The following is an 18990-nucleotide window of genomic DNA, read 5'->3' as shown; positions in this document are numbered from 1 at the left end:
CAATTCACACTTGCGTTAGGTATAATATTAAACGCATGTTTGCAAAAAAGGTGAAATCGACAGAAGAACAATGGACTGAAATTAGGTTCGTTTCGTTTCCAATTCTATTTTACCTCGGTTAACTGCACAAAGTAGATTTATTTCCTGCAATGTGTTAACTCATGTGACATATTTGATATAGCCCAGTATCCTACATGTATTTACCTCCCAAGGACAGGCTCAATCAATCAATCAATGAGTCACCATGTATATCATGCACTGAGTCTCCAGTCCTGCAATTGCTGAATACTCTTGTTTCCGTTGATTTTTAATGTAAAATGAGTATAAAGGTCTTTCAATCGTAATTCCTACTTTAATTATATGTACATTGACTTGATCGTTGGTTGTTGCCCTGTTGTCTGGGATCCGAATTGATTTGTTTGCACAATAGCAGGGATAGTTATGCCGTTGTTTCCCCAGGGAAGCGAGGGCACTTGGATGTAGTATGATCTAACAAAAAGATCACCCGAGAAGGAGCTGATAACGTTGCCATGTGTATCTGTAAGTTTCCGAGCGTTACGTTACAAGTATGTCTTGTATCTGGGCCCTCTTGCACAAAGCGATCTTAGCGCGACGACTATTTTAAGCCTATGTTGGAGAATGTGAGTTACAATCATTGTAGCACTAAGATCGCTTTGTGCAAGTGAGCCCTGGGCAGACACGTCCAAATGTAAAACGAGTGAATATGTGGGCTGGCACTACTTCTGGCTTGGTGAAATGAATGTTGGGAAATTCTTCTTAACTATTCAATACACTATTTGACATACATCCCTCATGGAATAGGAAATTATAACATTAGGCTTTGAATTGCATATCGTTCTTTTATTCTACATTGTCACGTTTCAGATTCTCCACGTAAAGCAATCAGCCAGTACATCGACTGTTAAATGATCCCGTTGTTTTGGTTATGTACAATAAAATGAATAATTCACTGCCTCATTCCAGTGGCGTATATTGTCCTCTCTGTCTTTCAAAACCATGAAACGACGAATATTATTCGTGGCTTTATTATTCATGTATTGCCTCTCCCACTCAGCTATAACGTCTCTGGGGAAAACAGATGTTTCAGTGTTTTATATAGACTTGTTTTGAAGAAGGTTGGAAACAATCCAGAACGATATGTGTACGGATACCTCAGTAATTACTTTAGTGTAGGCTAGAGCTATAACTGGTGCATGCATGGATTCGTAATTAGGTACCAGCTGTTTCATATTTTGTGGACGGGGCGTGAGATTGAAATTTTTCAGCTGCTACACATGCAAACACAGATAGTCACTATTGTGTCGAGCTTACCGTTGTGTCCAAACAAAAGCTTGGTCCCTGCTGGTTCCCATTCAGACATCATGTAGCGATTGAGTCGTCGACCCTCGATAACGGTGTTTCACTATGAAACTATGAGCCTATTTCTAAACGTCTTCCCAAACAGTATTATTTGTGCAAGACATTTTAACATTCTCAAACATGATCAAAATTTGAAATGATACCCTACTATATCCGCCATATAGCTGGAATATTGCTGAGAGCGGCGTAAAACTAAACTCACCCTACTATATTCTCTTCTTTGAAATCAAAGAGTCGTTCCTCAATCCAAAATACAATGGTGTATAACTCCACGCCATATCAAATACGAAAGGTGAACCTGAAGACCAACCTGTAAAGTTGTGCTTCAACATCTACTGAGAAACTGCATGACACGGATGGATTTGTTTGTCTGCCAGCGCTTTATGCTTGGTAACCGTTAGGATCCGGGTTAGAATTTGTCTTCAGTAACTCAAGCTTGTCGTAAGAGGCGACTAACGGGATCTGGTGGTCAGGCTCGCTTAACTTGGTTGACACTTGTTATCGTATCCCAAGTACGTAGATCGATGCGCATGTTATTGATCACTGGATTGTCTTGTTCAGATTCGAATATTTCCAGACCGCCGCCATATAGCTGGAGTATTGATAAGAGCGGCGTCAAACAACAAACCAATCACCTTGACGAGTGGATGGTTCATCTTCCTCGCAGTCATTGACCTGGCATGTTGCTGTGATTTTATGGCTCTTGGTCAAAATATGATACGCATCTTCCATAATACAGGAGGCTGAAAGTAATATGGACCGAGGACACCAGTGGTTTAAAGCATGAACACCCACACTTGCTGTGGGAACACATTTAAACAATTAAATCTCAATACACGTCTGTTGGAAGTCTGGCTCACCCTGATCATGAGCCCGGGGTTCACAGAAGGGGCTAATCTCTAAGACCTGCATCCCTTTACGATTTCCTCCCAGGCACTCCGTGATATCACTGAATAGTTGTCATGTGAAGCGCCAACGTGTACTATTACACCGGTGACGTCACACTCTCGTGACGTCACGTTTTCATTCTTGCTCTGTTCACGCAGCAGGCAGGACGGCCGCCATTTTCGCGGCGAGTATGTCAGTCGAAAGATCAAACTCATCTGACGATTCCAAGCTTAATCAGATTCTGGCACTTGTCCATAAAGTTTCTTACGATACCGAGGACCTAAAAGCACAAGTTGCTGCGCTAGAGAGAGAGGCTGATAACCCAACGAGCGATGATGGTGCCCGGGAACCGTTGACGTCCCAATCTAACCCACGCTCACAAGGTCAAACCAGACCCGACGCTGGTTTGAATACTCCCGTCGCCGCTGGAGACGTAGACATTCAAGGTGAATACCAAAGTGTGAAGGACACTGTGTCTAGTGTAAAACTACCCCAAGAATTATGGGTAAATGACAGTCGTCAAGATATCAGACGCATAGATAATGGAATTTACAATGTGACTGCCAAGTGTGCTCGTTATACAGAGACTGTGTTGAAGTGTATGTCTTTATTGCCAGAATGTGGTCATGTGGGCTGTGACAGTCGTCATAATCAGATTTCAATCATCCTTCAAGCAGAAGTAGCGTATCTTCAGGACGAGTGTGCAGCTCTCGCGGTTCAAAGTCAGTTCGACCCGACTGTTTCGAGATTCTTCAGGTCACTTCAGCGTAATACGTCTGGGTTTTCGTCACAAGTATTAGACAAACTTCGAAGTTCGGCAGCGATGTCTACTGTCTACCGTCCTCAGCATAGCAGAGGTTTTCAGCGAGGAAGAGGCACTTTTCGCGGACGAGATGATGTATTTTCGCACTTTTCTGGCAGATCGTTTTCACGGGGGCGACATAACTCACATAACACCGGTGGAGCGGAAGCACGTCACCCTGAACTGTAAACAACAATGGCGGATCGTTTGATTCAGGATGTGTGTGACGGAGAAATGTAAGATTATAAACAACTGGCGGAAGATTCATGCCTCAGTGGATGAGTGAAAGTGTACGTATTCCTTTGGAGACAACACCAGATGGTTTCCGCCTAGACAATCATAAGTTTTCTCCTAAACAACAAGTGTTTGTTCAACATGAGATTCACCGTTTCTTACAGGCAGGATACATAGAACAGTGTGATGTTCAGCCAACATATATATTTCCCTTAGGTTGCGTTCCCAAGAAGAACAATAAGTTTAGACTTATCACAGATTTTCGTAAGATTAACCATTGCTGTTTGAAATCAAGTTTTAAAAATGATGTTATTCGTGTTGTAGCTGATATACTGAAATGTGATGACAAGCTTGTTACAGCGGACATAAAGGATGGCTTTCATCATGTTCCTATATACCCAGTTGATAGAGATTTTCTTGGATTCCAGTTTGATAAATGTTTCTACAGATGGTGTGTGTTGCCATTTGGTCTGAGTTGCAGTCCCTTTTACTTCAGTAAAGTTATCAGACCCATAGTATCATATCTTAGATCTTTAGGTGTGAGAGTTTCTGTCTATGTAGTCGATTTTATTGACTGTGCACAGAGTTCACTGATTACAGATCATTCTCATCTACTACTACACACTTTACATGATTTGGGGTTTAAAGTGAATTTTGACAAGTCTTCCCTAATTCCTGCTACACCATTAATTCTGTTTCTTCAACAGGTCATCCAGTCATTAAGGTTAGGAAGGACAGGATATACCGTATAAAGCGGAGCATAACACAGGTACTAAGAAAACAGTGTTGTAGTGTTAGGTCCCTAGCTCGAATCGCAGGACAGTGTGTTTCTGTTGCTTGGGTAGTATCCCCGGCGAAGTTGATTTTATGTGAGATATACAGGTTGATTGCATCAAGGACGTCTTGGGACACTGTACTATATCTTACTAGGCAGGCCTCCGGAGAACTTGAGTGGTAGTTGGATGCTGTGGATGAATGGAATATTAAAACTATTATTGGTAGACCAATTGATGGGCAGTTGACAACCGACGCTTCCGGTATCGATTGGGGTGCCGTATTTGATGGTAAGTTAGCGTCGGGTGAGTGGAACAATAGAGTTAGTAGTTTGTCTTCCAACAAGCGTGAGCTTTATGCCATCTTGATGGGCCTGATATCATTCAGACGTTATATCTGTAATAAACATATACAGATATTGTCGGACAATGTTACTGCGCTTGCATATATCTCCAATAAGGGAGGTCCAAATGTATACTTGACAAAAATTGCCAAAGCAATATGGGCAGAGGCAGAAGACTGTGGACTTTTGCTGAGTTGCAGGTATTTGGCAGGAAGGGAAAACGTGACGGCAGATGCCTTGAGTCGCACTCTAGACAAGGCCAATTGGATGAAACACCCTCACTTATTCAGAATGTTGGACAGAGTTTGGGGTCCCCACACGTTCGACAGATTTGCAAGTTGCACAAACACTCATTTACCAAACTTCAACAGTCGGTTTTACGAACCGTTGAGTGCAGGGGTGGATGCTCTGGCACAGGACGACTGGGACAGTCACAACAACTGGGTGAATCCACCGTTCTGTCTTCTACCCAAAGTTATCGAGAAAATCATTCAGCAAAGGGCAAGTGCAACAGTGATTGCCCCTCTATTTCCAGGTCAGGTGTGGTTCCAGAAGTTAAAGGAAATTGCGATAGCACCCCCATTCAAGATTCCAAATTGCAAGACAGCATTCCAAAGGATGGGCCCAGTTCCAGAGCCCAGGCGGAATCTGGGTTGGAAAATTCTTGCTTGGAGAGTTTGTGGCGGAGTGAGCTCAGATCTAGGGGTTGGCCTGAGAGGGCAATAGCACAAATCCCTCTTTGTTGGGCTAAGTCAACTTTGCAGTCTTATAATGCTATCTTAAACAAGCCTTGTATGTTTTGTAAAAAGCATAGGTATAATTCCCCACCTGTGTCTGAGATAGCCACTGTATCTTTTCTTTGTATGCTAGCAGATTGCAAAACCCATATCTGTACTTAACACTGCCTTAGCAGCTATGCCAGCAATGTTTGAGGCAGCTCACCTTCCTGATTTAATTCGAATATCAGCTGTTCGACGGTTAGTTACCGCCCTGGTTAAATCTGGCACTTCTGAACCTATGAAATACTCTTCAGTAATGCCTGTTGAAGCATGTTGTGCCTTGTTTTCAGGTATGGACAATAATGAACAATTATCCATAAACAACTTGAGACTTAAGACCATTTGTCTGATGGCGCTAACACTGATGTTGAGACCGTCTGATATTGCTCCCAACGGGATGCTGTTTGACCCTGTTTCACATTCTGAAACACCTATGGTTCTATCTACAAGTGACATTGTGTTTACAGATGAGGGCACAGCCAAGATAAAGTTGCATGGAATAAAAAATGACATTAGTAAAGCAGGTTTTACCGTTGAACTTCAGAGACACTCAGATACTAAGTTGGACCCTGTGCGTGCCCTTCCTTGTTACATTGACCGTACAAAAGGGCAAAGGCAGTTAGTTGCAATCAAACCAGTCTTTTTCAGTTTACGTCCGCCGTTCAACGCTATAAGGGCTGCTACAGTGGGACATATTCTGGAGACTGGTATTCACTTGGCTGGTTTAGGTGGTCGTGACTTTTCTGCAAAATCCTATCGGCCAACAGGTGCAACTTTTCTGCAAAATCCTATCGAGAAGGGTGTTGATCCTAAGACTGTTCAAACAATTGGACGATGGAAGAGTTCTGAGGTGTTCTACAGTACAACCAGAAATTATTGAGAATTTAAGATTGTAATTTATTATATTTTTTTCACTCATTACTCACGTATTAAATGTGAATATAAGCAGAACATAACTCCAGATTGAAAGACAGGTGAACAGTTAGTATTTTGTCAAGTCACCATGGGCAGCAATGCAGCCTTCAATGCGGCGGGGCATACTACTGATCAAAGAAGTTAGAAAGTCGTGGTCCCAATATCGGACCACCTCTTCTTTCATTTCAGCAATATTTGTCAGTTTTTTCTTATTGACACTTTCCTTCAGAAGTCTCCAAACATTTTCTATTGGAATTGGGTCAGGGCTATAGCTAATAATGTCATATTTTGGGTCCGAAACCAGGCCTGTGAATGCTTTGAACGATGTTTTGGGTCGTTGTCCTGCTGGAAAATACAAAAATGTCCATAGAACACGTTAGCAGATTGAAATAAATGTCCCTCGAGAATATCTGTGTACCGCTCACTGTTCATATTTCCTTCAAATACACAGAGGGGCGTTGCCCCTAACACAAATATGCCACCCAATACGTTAACTTTCGGACTGTACTTTGGGCGCTGGTACAAAGGTTTTTCAGTTTGTTTTGTCCAGAATTTCAGTGTATTAGGAAACAGCCACACAGAACTTTCATCTATAAAGAATCACATTGTCCCAGTTAAAATCTGTAAGCATTCAACCTTCGCTCCTTTTGTGCAGTTACATGATCGGTGATGGTATTCCTACTTTTCTGTAACCCATTGCATGCAGCTCAGTTCTAATTGTCACCTGATAGCCAGCCACAGTTCCTCTATCAATCATATGCAGCCTTAAGTTTTCTAAACTCCTTCGTTTGTATTTAGAAACAAGAATATCAAGCTGCCTCCTGTCATGACAGTCAATTTTCTCAGTGACCTGCCCCCTGGTGCTCAGTGCCATATCCATTTGTAATATTTTTCAAAACTGATAAACAGTGGACAAAGTGCCTGTTCTGTTATAGATCACTTTTAGCTGATCGGATGTCCTTGTTATAATACTCTAAAAATCAACTTCCTCTTCTCTAAATCATCCATACTGAGGATCACTGAAAATGTCGTCTGCTAGCAAGTTGTAACGGTTCAATGGGGGTAAAATTGAGAAAAATAAATTTCATTTAAGTAGCATGTCGGTTCTGTGGACCACTCTCACTTTTTACAGTTTTACCAACTTGACAACATGAAGTTGAAACAGTGAACAAGAATTTATTACATATAAATTTATCAAAGTCAGTAATGTCAAAATTTATACAAACCAGAACAAACTTCTCTAAAAGTAAGTTTTGTCTTAAGCAAAGCTTGGACGTAGTATGCTTACAAAAATATTGTTCTCGGTAGATACCGGTGAAAATATATACGGAAAAACAGCGACTCGCATCCACCACAATCAGTCTAGAACTGTCAACTGTCAACTGACCAAGAACTACGCCACAATCCTCATGACGTAATTTGTTTACAATCAACGAGCAAAAGATATTAATTTATTATTGGTGCAGAATTATAATTGTAGAGTGTCACTGGATTCATTAAAATTATGGAAATGTCTTTTGACGCTTAAAATACAGAATTTGCAAAAGTAAATTTGTCAACGAACTGTGTACACATAAACTCATGATGTCGTCATCAAATATGGCCGCCTCCATGGATAATATTCCGAAGCATAACTCTGACGAAACGACAGTTAAATATAAGTTCTATCAGGTAAAAAGGATATGGATTAGATTGTACACAACATCGAGTAGTTTTTGAATGTTATTCAAACGGTATTACGTCTCACAATCCAAAGACTGAGGATAAATGCAATGAAACTCACTGCCTATATACCGACAGGGAAAACTCGTCAAAATGTAAACAACACTGGAATTAACCCGAGGCCAAATGTGAGAAAAAAAGATAATTAGGGCTGTATATTACAAAGTAAACAAAGGGGATAACTCTTCACAAACTAATGAAAAAGGATTAACTTAGTTGTCTCTCTTGAATGAAACCAAGCACTTGATAGCTGGTCAAGGTTGTTTATACTAGGAATCCAAGTAAACATATTCCTAAAATTCTCAATAATTTCTGGTCATACAATATATCAACATTACGTCCATACCATGGTATCACAGGGTGTGGTCACTGATGTTTTATCTTAGTTTACCTTCTAATGTTTTGGGAGGGACATGTTACTGTTAAACATGGTTAATGTTATACAGATTAATATGTTGAGATTATAAGCGTTGTGTATACCTTGAGTCATGTTTATACGTGCTCATGATTTGACTACCTTCATGTTATTGTGAATCACTATGCTATATTTTATGTGAGCTTCACAGGAGTAGGTTACTTGTTATCTCCCCTTGGCCATCATGAGGATTTAAGTGTTGAGAGTTATATTTCTGTGTTTTTTATTACAAGCTTTTCCAGTGTATTTTATTATATTCTTTGCACTCAGTAGTTGGGCATTTCGTGCAATAAAATTTATGTTAAAATTGTATCATTTGTTGTGTTGCTTCACAATGACAGATATGTGTTAAAATAGTTGTCATGTGAAGCGCCAACGTGCTCTGTTCACTCTTTTCCTAGATTGTTATTATATTGCATTGTGCATGTTGTATATTAATATTATAAGGATGTATAGGAGACAACTATGCTGCGTGTAATATAGCAGGGATGGGCATTTCGTGTAATAAAATTTATGTTAAAATTTTATCACTAGTTGTGTTGCTTCACAATGATAGATATTTGTAACAAATACTGACCAAAGCGGCATTAAAACAAACCATTGACTCACGTGTCCAACAATTGTAGGTGCATTATAGTCTGTTTGCCTCAAACGCGGACCGATGAATCGCAATCTAGTTTGTTATACAATGTTTTTATTTTCATGACATAAATTCTAAGAAAAACTTAGTCTGATGTTTAGATTATTATCAGTGTTTCATTGGGTATTATATATTTGATAGTTTTCGAGATAGATTGCAAATCATCGGTCCGCTTTTGAAACAAACGGACTATAGTCTAGTGATACCAGGAAGTAAATCCTATTGTAGATCGTGTGTTAAAGCAAACATTAACACGGACCAGGAAGTGTGTCCAACGGGCGTAACACTTAATGTGGAAAACCCTGATAGTTGAGCGTGATTTCTTCTGCATTATCTGAACACATATAACAAGGAAGTTATGTCACCTACACTAAGTCATTATGTTGTCAGTAGGCCGTTGTAATAGATTATGACGCAAGCTTTGGATAGTTAGCTAGCGATAAGTTGCATGTTAAGTGATAGAGGACTCCTATCAACATGTGAGCTGTTAGTCTGTCTCACTGTTCCTACACAGAAGCACTTGTTTTACCTTCCACCAGCAAAATGCAAAATTCTATATGAATCAAGTCTACATGTCCTCAATTTTAGGAATCTATGAGTTCAGTGCGACACTTTTTTAATTTAAATGGAGTAATTTATTTGTATCGGAATTACATATATATTACAAACTAAGCATTAGTCCAGTGCACTGTCGATGTTTGTGTTAGTGTGACTTGTAATATACCTTGCCTTGTGTTGCTCTTTGTTTGACTGCGTGTTGTTCAAGTCTGAAATATTCCAGTATTGACGGGTGTTCTACTTTTTGGGATTTGTTGTTGCTTCCTTGTTTCAAAAATAGAAGTTGCGGCCGCTGCGTTGTTTTCCAACATCAGCTGAGATCACCATGGATATCTATATATTTTCTGTCAGATGATGCAGAGTACGTTGTGAGAACATGTAAGAAAGGGACGACCAGAAGACAAGTGTCAAGATGCTAAAACGTGTTATGAAGTTGTGGATACTTCCCCATTGGTTTTTGTGTTTTTTTTTGTAAACTAAGCAATCGCTCAGCTTTTTGCCGACAGGTTATACATCATAGACTCTCGACTAGAGAATCAGTGATTGATATCATCAGCATCGATCTATGTTGCACTGAGCAGATAATCAAGATTGATGTATTCGTTAAATACAGAACAAACACTGAAAACAGTTTAGAACTATTTTACTGTGTGAAATAGTCCCTGTCGACGCACAACAGTATATATACATACAGCTAGTTTTTGGAAAACCACTACCAGTGCAGATGTGATAATTGAATAGGGGACATTCGTTTATGAAATATATATCACGCGGGTGTACCCCATTTTGTCACAAAGCATATACTTCCAAGAGGAGCAGCAAAAACGGAGAAAAGAAGCACGTCGTGTGATAATATCACTCCTTATAGATATGTATACTTCTCACACAAATTAAAGCAACACAATGTTTGAATCTCATTATATTTTAATTTGTTGAAATTGCAAGTCATGGAATGACGTCACAACCGAAAGGTGAAACATATGTACACATGCTTAACAAAATGAAATGAAATGGTATTGAGCAATAATAGCCTTACAAATCACCAAAAGCATGTACCCGTGAAACAGTCGTGCAAAATGTACTGCAGTGATGGATCAAAACGTAACATTAAGGTTCAAGTCAGTTCTGGACAGTGAAGCAGTGTTCAGTAACGCGTATGACGACCATGAGCACAAATGCAAGCTTACACACACATCTTTGCATTGACCAAATGAGCCTTTAAAGTTGCTGTTGTGGAATGATCTGCCATTCTCTCAATGTCATCCAGAGTCTGGGACGAACATGGAGACCGTAAACAAGACTTCCAATAATGTCCCAAGCATGTTCAATGGGATTAAGATCAAGTGGCCTTACAGGCCAGTCCATATGTGTGATGTTGATCTAAACAACATCGTTAACAACTCTTTCTCAGCCATTATCATCCATGGATGGGCATTATCATCCATAAAAATAAAGTGAGGACCCGCTTGTTGTGCCAGAGAAATGATTACAGGTAGGTTTCCACCGATCAGGGTGAATGTGTGAAGAGTGGAGCACATTCATGCCACACATTTTGCATGTTGTTTCTGAGGGTGGTTATGTTCGGGTGATGTTGTCAATGTTATCAGATAAATCAATTTGACAGTCACTAAAGGTTATGTATTCTTTAAATATTTACCTTTCAGTAACGTGTCGGCAAAAGTCTCAATCGAGATTGATAAAGATATTACACTGATAATACTTGTTACTTAATTTTTGGTGATAATAATATTATACTGAATATACTTGTTGCTTACATCTTTTCTGAGGAGTATATTTTAAGCTCTACGCCCATGGTATTCTGCGATCCATGAGGCAAAAGCGGTACAATGTACACATACGTATAGCGCAATTGCAAAGGCATCAAGCATATATTTTATTACTTGGTCTCGGAAAATATTGCCCCTATTAAATACGACGTTGTTGAAGCATTAATAAACATAAATCATTTTGCATGTATTTTTTTAATTGGAATAATATGAATAAGGAATTCCCAGGTAACACACAGCATTTTCACAACGTTGTGGGAAGGTTGTAGATTGGTAAGGTCATGACACAACGTTGTCACTACGTTAGTATTACGTCGTTTTATAAAGTTATGTCACAGCGTAATAACAACGTTGCAAATTTACGTTGAGGAAACGTTATACTTTGGGCTCCTCACAACGCTATAATAACGTTTCTTATAATGTGGTGCCATGGAGTTTTCTGTAAAACGTTTCAATTTGGGATTCCTTTTTCGCTATTCAGCTACACCTTCAGAATACAACTTCCAAGATGACGAATAAACATTGAAGTGAATTTCTGCTTTGTTTCTGATGTACTGTTCGCTACTGGGAAAGCTATTCAACCATTAACGTTATGCAGAACGTTTTAATAGACAACGTCAAATACACTAGCATCCAATACCTCAATACACTTTATCACAACGTCAGACCACAGCGTTGTGGCAACGTAAATTGGAGTATACAGAATAACGTTGTAACAACGAAAGCAGAACATTGTGACAGCGTGAAATTGTTCACTGGGTTGTTGAGGGCATCATGGCAATAGCGTGGAGCACGAGCACCGATATTCATTTAGCATGTCTCAGAAGACTTATTTCATGGAACATCATTCAGCATCTGAAAGAAATATTGACTGTGGCATTATTGCTGAATGTCATCACAGAATGCATCATGCGGATTTAAGAGAAAGTTGGTTGTATATGCATTCAGGAGTTGGTGTCAGAGTTGACTGCTGGGCATACGGTCAGTTCTACACTATTTCTTTCACTCATTACACCTACAACAAATACCAAAACGATCATACCTGCATTGCTCTTCAGATTCCGTTTGCCTTTCTGTGGTTTGGCGTACATGTCTTCAATATTCTCACTTGTTCCTTCTCTGCTCTTTACCTTATTCACTTTGGCAAACACATCTTCAAAGATAATATGACACTTATTAATACATCAATATTCTTCCTCCTAACAATACGAATGACTTGTTGTCGTATTTACTCCAGAAAAAATAGATATCATCCTCGTCAATCCAGGAACATCTACGTGGATGATCTCGGGTTCTGTGACTATAGAACTGAACTTTGACAACATGACTACTTCTGTCTAACTACATGATGATTATGACAGTTCGTTCCAGATGATGTATGAAATCAATTAATCAAACACGATCAACATTACGTTATAACGTTTCAGATAAACACGTTTGCGATAGAACTTGCAAGTTGCGCCTGGCTAGATGTAATGTTTTTTTGTTCAGCCATTTGTCCATACAAGGAAGCATACTCGTGCTTTCGTCACTCTCATGCGTATTTACAGAGTTTTCGTCCTATCTGCTTTACAAACGAAAAATACATATCTGTATTGGATTCTTCCTCATCTCCTTTGTTTGGGCCAGTGCAGATACGGGCTAGAACCGGTCTTCAGCAAACCATGCGACTACGTTATCGGGTGGTCAGACTCGCTGACTCGGTTAACAATTGCCATCGTATCCCAGTTACGTAGAGAGATGCTCGTGCTGTTGATCACTCGACTCTCTCTTCCAGACACCATTATTTACAGACTGGCGCCAGACATTTGTTTGGTTTCTTGTACAAGTTCAGCCATTTGACTGTTAAGCTGATAGTTGATGAAAGCATGAGTCACACTCCTACACTTTTACAGATTTCTCTTCGAACTACCAACAGCATCTGGCACACTTACCTCCATTTGGTGTTTCCTGCCGTCCTTTGTGCGGTTTTGCGTACACGTCAGTAACTTCATGTTGGTCTGCATTCGTCTTCACCTTCTTCACCTTGCTGTAGACATCTGCCAACAGCAGCAACATCTACCTGATACAGTATCATTCATGCAGAGGAGCTCACAGTGAGTTTGGTAGTTGTTCCTTGGCAATGCACTTTGGTGAAGTAAGGTCTCATAGGCAAATTACACCCGCGCGAGAACGAACACACACACATGAATATAAACTTATACACATTCGTACGTGTTGGATCTTGTGGAAGTAGATTGTGTGTGCTAAAACTGATGCCTTTGATAACACTTTTAAATCGTGAAGACTATTGGATCTTGTAAATTGTTGAGAGATTCATGCAGTTATGTGAAATTTCATTTGACGTTAATTTAATAGGATCACACCATAGTTAGCATTCTTACTCCTTTATCAGACAAGTGACTCCAACTGGAATCCACAGAAATTGCGTAATTGTTACCTTTCCCAACATGATTCTGATCCTCAATACTGTTATCAGCCGGTTCTATATCCGATGAACTGGTGTACAAAATATTGTCCTGCATGACTGAAATATGAACGTAGTGAATAAATTTATATGTATCCGCATCCTTTCATCACCACCCCCTAGTCAACAATTAACGGAGTATACTGCTTAGAAACCTAGACATTATTGGAACTTCGAAACAAAGGGGATATTAAGCTAAGCAGTTATGTATGACAGGAACAATGACCGTTCCATATGCAAATTGAAACATTTCATGTGTGTTGAATTTACAAGGGAAACGCTCTGTTATCTACAAATAATATGTTTGTGATAAACTTTTGAGACAGAAGTTCCAATCAGGAAGACAAGCGCATGTAAAGGGGTATTATAAGCACATATTCTGTTACATTTTCGTTACCTTTATCGGCTTGATCGTGATTATGTATACTGTATTCAGCCGGCACTACGTCAGACGAACTGGTGTATATTATGTTGTCCATCATGACTGAAATATGCATAAAATAAAATGTCCCCAGATTTATTCACATGTCAAATAAAAATAACATTGTATCACTATTACAGATATGGAGGTTTTGTAAATGCCACACTTGATAATAAGTTTTTGAATATGTTGATGTGCATGAAGTTAATAATGCATTCACAATATTTCAATGCTACATAAATGTCTCCATCATTAGGACAAAGGTTCAGTAACTTGCCTTTTTCGTCCCCTTCAGTTACTCCACTTTCAATCAGCATCTCAGCACTAAAATCAACAGCCAAAATAGCATTAAAATGGTCTCGTGGCGGGAAAATACACTAATGGCCATACTCAACATCTGTAAACATAAACAGGTTAAATACCTTCTTTACCATGAATGAGGCAGCACTGCCATGAAGTGATGTTCCCTCATTTATTTCCCTCAATATATATATAGCCTCATCTGCTCTGTTGCAGTCACATCTGCTATTTGAATGTGGATCTAATTCACAGTGGAAATCTTCTCTTTCCCGATCTTATGGACATACACTGGGACAAGTTAGCCTCAAACCTGAGATTTCAAGAGGAACGGTTAAAGGAAATGGCTATTATTATGAGTGTTACAGACACAGACGCACCTTTTGGAAGGGTTTCTATCCCGTCGACTTTTATCCCTCACATCTTCTGGAAGAAGAATACAAATATTAGTTGGTGGCCGACTGACTCGTGATTTGTTTTTAATGATAATTCAGATGTAACTGCTTGTCAGCTCCATGTGGGAGGACAACCTTTCAACGATGACACAGTTAGATAACACTTCATCATGAATGATTTAAATTGGCCTCACAGCGTCATGAGTTGTTATAACTCGGACATTATCCCAAGCATTACCTTCAAGAGAGCGACGTCTTTTTCTGATACAAATAGGCTGCGAAGATGACAACAGCGATGACAGCAACACCTCCTCCGGCTGCTCCAGCGGCGATGGCAATGGTGTTGGACTCACCAGCTGTGTAACCAGACGTTGTTATTGGGTTTCCTTTGGTGTTGTTGTTGGTGGTGGTTGATATTGTAGTAGGATGGCCTGGACGTATGAAAGACTGGGTGATAACGTTTCATGGTACTATTGACTTATTGATATTATACCTGTGGTAAGGTATATTTGACACCAAGCAGTAAACTGGGCACATTTAAGTCCCAAGTGCACAAATTGTCTGTTCCGCTACGGCTTTCACAACTTTCTTACGGGAAGTGTTCTCTGATAAAAAGTGGGTATTACACCAGTGTGCGCCAACGTTTACAGTATTATTCAGAAAAACTGAGTATATGAATGAATGAATGAATAAACAACTGATCATTGTAGTGATTGCCGCAGTGTTGTTCACATGTATTAATGTATTTACGTTGGCGCAACGACTTTGACAGATTATCACTCAATACTTGTGTGTACAGTTCCGTGTCCTTCCAAAACTTTAAAACATAATTCTGCGTGTTGTGTGTCTTTCACTTGCTAAAGCTTGAACGAGGAACTATAATGTACACACGTTGCTAAAGCTTGAACGAGGAACTATATTGTACACACGTTGATAAAGCTTGAACGAGGAACTATAGTGTACACACGTTGATAACATTTATTGCAAATTTTCCTAAAGGAACATTTTGGCGTCACAATTCATATAATGCATAGTCTATTTCTTTGTATAATACGTAGTCTGTTCCATGCCGTTTGTCAAATACGATCTATATCTTGCCTCGTGAAAGCTAAACATACTTTTTCGAACGTTTTGTCTCAACTCTTGAAAATATGCCTTTCAGACTTCACTCGATAAGATGTATACTATAGTGTCTAGCACAAGTAACAAATGAAATAATGTTAACTGAAATATGGCATTCGTCTATAGAAATATGTTCCCATCTTAGTAATTGTAGTGTTAAGGGATTTACTACGTTATCAGGTGATGTGTTTTAGGTAATTACACCTTGTTGGGGATTTAACGGTGAAGATTGCTTGTGTGAATTACCTGCTGACTCACCAGCTGTGTAACCAGGCGTTGTTACTGGGTTTCCTGTGGTGTTGTTGTTGTTGGTGGTTGATATTGTAGTAGGATGCTTCGACATTGGGGAAGTAGGCGTCTCTGACACATTAACATCTGAAGCAGCATTAATGTCCGTTTTATCACATTATTGTTACTAATCTCAGCCACAACCGTTGTCTGTCACAAGGGACATGGACTAATTCGGACATAAACATACTGTGTTGGAAAAAACGTATATAACAAAATTATAATAGCTCTTAATTTGATTTAAAGCCTTAACGCTAATATGTTTATTTCCATTCTTCAATAACCGCGTTATTAAAATGTTAACAAAATACATACTGTGTTGGAAAATCAGTGGTATATAACGTAATTATATACCTCAGAGTGACTTAATTAACCAATCACAATCCAGTACTTTCAGAAATCATGCTAGAATTGGTACTACATACTTCTGCAACTTCCATGCATGTTGTAAGTATATGATGACCTAACATTTTAACTGAAAGCAGATAAAAATGTTGGATTTATATAGCTAATGGTCACGTAAAAAAACATGCTCGAAAGCGGGTGAACAATGAATTACACTGACGACTTTGTTCCCTCTTTGTGCATTTTATAACAAAAATGAAAAGGCAATGAAAACAAACTATTGAACACTGTAGCAAATGTTACTGCAAAATGTCTTTCTTTGTATGTACAATTGATTGTCATTACATTTCTGAAATAAAAGAAAAGGAGCAATAAGTGCTAAATGTACAAAGGCGTTTGTTTACAGAAATGTTATCACTTTAAATCTTGTACCTATAAACGTACTTGGCAGCTTTATTGAAGTTAGATTAACAAAATACTGGGACAATTGTACGTGTATATATTAATGACATACCAGATGGATTTAGTAACACTGAAAGGAGATAATAGATAGACGTCCCGTGCATTCAGTGTAGAGCTAGGTTATCTATAGATTTACGAGGGGCGATCAAAAAGTATGTAGAATCACCAAGAAAACGATACAAATGCAGTTTGTTTATGTTTTATTTTTCTACATATTATCTGTCAAGCTCAAGCAAAGTTGGTTTGTTATGTTCCAGTCTCACGATCCCCATTTGGTTTGACCTTGCCTCTTAGTACCCTCAAAAACGGAAAATCTACAATAAATGCATCAAAAACTTCAGGAAACAAAATATGCAAGAAATATTTTATGTGTTTGAGATTGATAGAAGTCCCCTAGAATCACACTTAGATATTAAAGTTCTTGAAAAAGCAATTTGAAATTACAATCGCTTGTTAAAGTGACTCCCCCCTTCATGTTGACTGAAAGAGCTTGTTTTGGAGACACTACCCAACCCCAACCCCCTTTTCAGATGACGTAATGATAAGGGCATAGCTGATTCTAATGTTTTCACGTATGCATACATGATGCCAATGGTTCAAACTAAACACTAAATGGTCACACAAGTGTCAGCTCACAATATATTGTAAACAGTACCAGCTTGAATATCTGGAAACAATGTTTTTGAAAGATTAAAATGGGGTTGTCCTTAAAAAATAGCCCCCGACTAAATGTAAATGAGGCAATCCAAATCTTTGACTGTTGATCATGACTGGAAGTCATCCAATACTATACTGAGCATATTTTATACATTATCTGAGGGCATACCCTTATCCAAGAGGTACCAAAAGACAAATCGTTTTTCATTTTCTGCAATTTTGTTAGAAATATTATACCCCAATGCGTTGTGATGACAAATATCTGGTTCACCACATTACTCACACATGTGAAATTTGGATATGGCTTTGCTAACGATTCCTTCAAAATGAAATGGAAGCTTTTCAAACACTGGACATCGAGAATGTAGTTAGGCTACGTACTTTTTGATCGACTCTCCTAACTTCAATTTTGAACGTAGCGTTTGGCTTTTAATGCGAGGAGCATTCATTTCAGACAAAATGTCCTTGCATTGTTGGAGAGGTGTTGCCATTGTAGAACACAATATTGGCATACGACTCGTAGGTGTTAAATTTCTACCCGGCCTGACACGCTAGATTTAACAAAAGGATAAATATATCTACTGGATTGTGATTTCACTTTGTTGCGTATCACATGAGCGAGTTAAGATTAAGTCATATCGGTAATATTTCAATATACTACATACATCAACTATAATGGACAGAGTGGACAAAGCGCAGTAAGATCACAGACATAGTTTAATACTGATATCTAACGTTTAAATTTGGCTTCTGCTATATCTACATTATAAAAATGAACTATGGGTCAGCAGCTACCAAAGGCGGAACACCACACGTATCACTACAGTTTATCTGTTGGTCGCTTTCATAAACACTCGTCTATTACTTGTTGATCCGGTTATAACTGTGGCTGTCGGTGTTGCGACTGAAGCCGAATGAGTTGTTGTGGTCACTGATGATTGGGGCACTGTAACATCTGCAGCATGTTGTTGTCTTATTGCATCAACACTTCCATTTCAAAGACAAGGGATATAATTACCGATGTTGCTTTTTCTATGTGTTCTCGATGTAGACTTTTGCATAACATTTGAATATGAAAGGCATTTATGAAAATACATATATCACATAATTCACAATTCATAAATTATGACAAACACGTCCTTTTGATAAGGAAATTGCCATCACGCCATAGGAAAATACCAACATTTGCAGATTTTAATTACTAGTGACTCATACCACGATGCTGATGAACTATTTGTACTTATAGTCATTCACCTATTCAAAGAAGAGACCCAAGTACGGGAACTTTGTGGGGGATAA

The 18990-nt window shown here is 38.9% G+C and overlaps 1 protein-coding gene across 1 annotated transcript; it reads right to left on the bottom strand.

Annotated features, from left to right (window-relative positions):
• Window positions 1-11176: 11176 nt before the first annotated feature.
• Window positions 11177-15097, bottom strand: LOC124269630. The gene is made up of 8 exons (XM_046704668.1): window positions 15056-15097; window positions 14803-14848; window positions 14403-14449; window positions 14102-14188; window positions 13678-13764; window positions 13172-13276; window positions 12280-12390; window positions 11177-12092 (listed from the first exon to the last, which is right to left on the bottom strand). The coding sequence occupies exons 3-8, from the start codon at window positions 14440-14442 to the stop codon at window positions 12082-12084; spliced, it is 441 nt and encodes a 146-aa protein (XP_046560624.1). The 5' UTR covers window positions 14443-14449; window positions 14803-14848; window positions 15056-15097; the 3' UTR covers window positions 11177-12081.
• Between the last annotated feature and the right edge of the window lie 3893 nt (window positions 15098-18990).

The sequence above is a fragment of the Haliotis rubra genome, unplaced genomic scaffold (genome assembly GCF_003918875.1).
Source record: "Haliotis rubra isolate DU_JTF1 unplaced genomic scaffold, ASM391887v1 Scf1016, whole genome shotgun sequence".
Lineage (NCBI taxonomy): Eukaryota > Metazoa > Mollusca > Gastropoda > Lepetellida > Haliotidae > Haliotis > Haliotis rubra.
Note: the sequence above shows the minus strand (reverse complement) of the source record. Positions and strands in the feature narration are given on the sequence as shown.

Bases quoted from the DNA above. Each gene is read 5' to 3' on its own strand.
- LOC124269630 (XM_046704668.1), bottom strand. From the start codon at position 14,442: ATGCTGATTGAAAGTGGAGTAACTGAAGGGGACGAAAAAG. The intron at 13,277-13,677 runs GTAACAATTACG...TGCTGTTGGCAG, and splicing joins TCAGAATCATGTTGGGAAAG to ATGTCTACAGCAAGGTGAAG. The intron at 12,391-13,171 runs GTAAGTGTGCCA...TTATCTTTGAAG, and splicing joins GCAGGAAACACCAAATGGAG to ATGTGTTTGCCAAAGTGAAT.